General features: G+C 46.1%; 1 protein-coding gene across 3 annotated transcripts; it reads left to right on the forward strand.

Moving 5' to 3' along the window:
• Window positions 1-2186: 2186 nt before the first annotated feature.
• On the forward strand, window positions 2187-3277 carry LOC119306534 (alpha-hordothionin-like). 3 transcript variants are annotated; one of them, XM_037582724.1, is made up of 3 exons: window positions 2187-2586; window positions 2699-2769; window positions 2902-3277. In XM_037582724.1, exons 1-3 carry the CDS (start codon window positions 2262-2264, stop codon window positions 3106-3108), a joined length of 603 nt encoding a protein of 200 aa, XP_037438621.1. In that variant the 5' UTR covers window positions 2187-2261; the 3' UTR covers window positions 3109-3277. The 3 variants fall into 3 exon arrangements, with proteins under 3 accessions (XP_037438621.1, XP_037438623.1, XP_037438622.1); XM_037582726.1 differs by having other exon boundaries at window positions 2699-2761; window positions 2908-3277; XM_037582725.1 differs by having other exon boundaries at window positions 2188-2586; window positions 2699-2761.
• Window positions 3278-3547: the final 270 nt, after the last annotated feature.

The raw sequence follows: 3547 nt of genomic DNA on the forward strand, positions 1-3547 counted from the left end.
TTGGATCATATACAACCCACATTACGAAAGAGAATGATCTCTACCTCAACGCTCAAGCTTTGGAAGCTGTAACAATGTTCTCAGCACAATCTCATGTTTTGAGTGTTCTCATCAAGTTTGTTTGGAACGTCAAGGTATCTAGGAATTGTTCACCAAGTAACATGAATTGTTCACCAAGTGAGAGTAGCATTAGTTCCTTCTATAATTCACTAGTTTGTGTCTCTTTTCTGCTTTTATTGAGAGCACTTAAATTGTAAGCTGGTATATGCGGCATTAGTTTTTGATTGTATGGTTGGCTATTAAGGGCACTAGTAATTTAATACTGAGCGAAATCCTTATATCTAAATAGAAAAAATAACTTTCTAAATTGCAGAGACCTCAAGCATAGACAATTCCTCGAGTATATATGTAGGCACGGAATCGGCCCAAGGGCAAGAAGTGTTGTAATGTTAATATTTAAATGGACTAGATATTCGATTAGCCGAGAATGAAGGTGATTAATGACAAAAAAATCGCTCACCAACCAAATCGGATGAAGCATGGACATGACACATGGGAGTGCACTGAATAGGTGGGAGTTAACCTACACGTACGTGCATTTATGTTGATAAAGACATGGCATGACTAGATTTCTGTACCATGATGCACACTCATCAATCAATCAAATGTACGAACGGTGGATACGCCAGGGATCATCTCCTGTAAATAGGGCCGATCCACGCGGTTCTTGTCTCACCACCATCATCACATATATCGATCCAAGTTTAAGCTGCATGTACGCCATGGAAGGCAAGGGTGGTCTCCGGGCTGTGATCCTCCTCCTGGGCGCAGTCCTCGTCCTAGGGAGCTTGTGCCACTGGCCCAAGCAGATCAGACGGCCACCGCCACCGGAGCTGCGGACGCCAAGCAGATCAAACTTGACTCTATACTTTTATGTGTCGCCGGGTTTTGTAAATTGAACCACTCTTGTCAGTTTCTTGCTGACATCCAATTTGACCAGAGCTCTAATAAACTCCCCCACAAAGCCATTAGGGAGAGTTACTTGCACTTCTTGAACCTCACCTATGCGACTCGCAAGGTTTTGCAGGAAGCTCTTACTGTTGAGAACCCCATCCGGGAGCCTATGGATCTGAGTCCAAGGCTCTAGCCTATCAAGCTTGACTTTTTCCGGCTTAGAAAAGCCATCATATTTAGCCATTATCAAGGCGTAGCCTTTGAAATCCCAAGGTCCCTTATGCATGGCTTTATTCCAGTCACCTAGACAATTGAATTGGATCTAAAAAAGATTCAGGTTTTTTCTTCTCCACACCACCGGCTGTGCCGGGTTCCAAGCAGCCTTCATGTCATCAATAAGAGCACTCTGACTAAAGGATTTGTTTGTCAAGAGGTGGCACAAAGCCAGCCACTTGGGCCTTACCTCTGCTGCATCAATCTCACCATCCCACGCTAGATTGTCAAGTTCGTCATCCTGAAGAGTTAGGCGGTCCAGCATGTCTCCCGCGCCGTCTACTCCCGCTTCACGAGAACCACTTCCATCAATAGGACTCGCCATGGACGAGATCCGGAATATGACTATTCTGCCCAAAACCCTAGATCGTCCTCGTCCAACCAAGGCCGGGAAGGCAGGCAAGCTACCCCCTGGATCAGCCCGAGAAGAGACAGAGGCCAATAGTGGATTCGGGGCAGAGAAGAATGATAACTCACGGGAAGATCGCCGGAGGACTGGAGAACCCTAAGCCGCCGCTGCAGGGGAACAGGTAGAGGCAAAACATAGGAGAGACGAGAGAGCAGAGCAGAGAGGGGTTTTTCGTAGAAAAAAGTATTTTTCTAAATTGTAGATACCTCAAGCATGGACAGTTCCTCGAGTATGTAGGCACGGAATCGGCCCAAGGGCAAGAAGTGTTGTAATGTTAATATTGAAACGGGCCAAGATATTCAATTAGATGACAATGAAGGTGATTAACGACAAAAAAATCGGTCACCAACCAAATCGGATGAAGCATGGACATGACACATGGGAGTGCACTGAGTAGGTGGGAGATAACCTACACGTACGTACATTTATGTTGATGAAGACATGGCATGACTAGATCTGTGTACCATGGATGCACACTCATCAATCAATCAGATGTACGAATGGTGGATACGCCAACGATCATCTCCTATAAATAGGACCGGTCCACGCGATTCTTGTTTCACCACCAATCCACCATCACCACACATATCGATCCAAGTTTAAGCTGCACGTACGTACGTACGCCATGGAAGCAGGCAAGGGTAGTCTCCGGGCTGTGATCCTCCTCCTGGGCGCGGTCCTCGTCGTAGGGAGCTTGGTGCCGCTGGCCGAGGCAGATCCGACGGCCGCCGCCACCGGAGCTGCGGACGCCAAGTTCTGCTGCAAGGACAAGATAGGGAGCCACTGCTACGCCGCCTGCACTACGCAGTACGGCCCCACCCCGTTCTGCGCGGAGATGTGCTGCTGTGTGCAGCTTACGAGCGGCAGATGCCCGAGGCAATGCCCCACCCCGGCCGACCCCAGACTTTTTCTTGCCAACAGCTCCACCTTCGACCTTCTCACCACCAACGGTAAGCAAGCCACCACCAATCGAGCTCCGTGCATGTTAATTCTCGTTACGTTCGTCCATGATTTGAAGTTACAAGTAATATATCAACTCTCTTGTTTTTTTTTTTTTGCCAGCCGTTGAGGTTGAGAGCTGCACGCTGAGGTGCTCCTCCATCGTCTGTGACAGCATGCGCAACGGTAAACAAGTATTATCTCTGTCCTAAATTAATTGTCTTACATTTGTTAAGATACATCGTGCCGGAAAGAGTAGATAGCTAGATAAAAGCTTCATTGTAATTGAATTGCGTCTAACGCGTCGTACTGTATTTATGTTGTAGCACCAGTTATCGATGTCGGCAGCGTGGGGACGACAGCCGTCGTGGAGCGCTGCGGCGATGCATGCGGCCGCTTCTGTGCCGGGGCCGGCGGCGTTGCATCCCTTGATGCTTAATAATACTACTACGTATCAATCAAGCATGCATATCATGCACGTACGCGCTCATGCGTGTGTCCGGATGCATGTGCTAGCTGCGACTACGTACTGAGCAGCCCAGAGACGATGCATCTCTGTGTTTGCTCTTTGTTTTCATCATCAGTATAATAATTGGATTTCATCATGGCGTGATGTGTTCATGCGCATGTACGTGTCGAACGAGCTAGTATGATGTATCGTCCTAGCTTGCCAATGGAATAAAAAGTTTGCCGGTTTGTCAACTTTCTTCTGAATTAGTATTGTTTTCTTAATTCTATGCTTTTTTGCCGGTTTGTCAACTTTCTTGTTTCTTTTCATTTGTTTGATTCTATTCTATTGTTCATTTTTCTTCTTTGCTCGAAGCTTTCTTTTCTCAATACTTTCCTTTCACGTTTAAACCGACCATGATTTGAATATTATTACTTTTCATGAATATTTTTAAAAATTCATGAATTCAATTTTCGAGCATTTTTAAAAAACTGTCAACAATTATTGAACATTTTTCACTCATG

This window comes from Triticum dicoccoides, chromosome 5B (assembly GCF_002162155.2).
Source record: "Triticum dicoccoides isolate Atlit2015 ecotype Zavitan chromosome 5B, WEW_v2.0, whole genome shotgun sequence".
NCBI lineage: Eukaryota > Viridiplantae > Streptophyta > Magnoliopsida > Poales > Poaceae > Triticum > Triticum dicoccoides.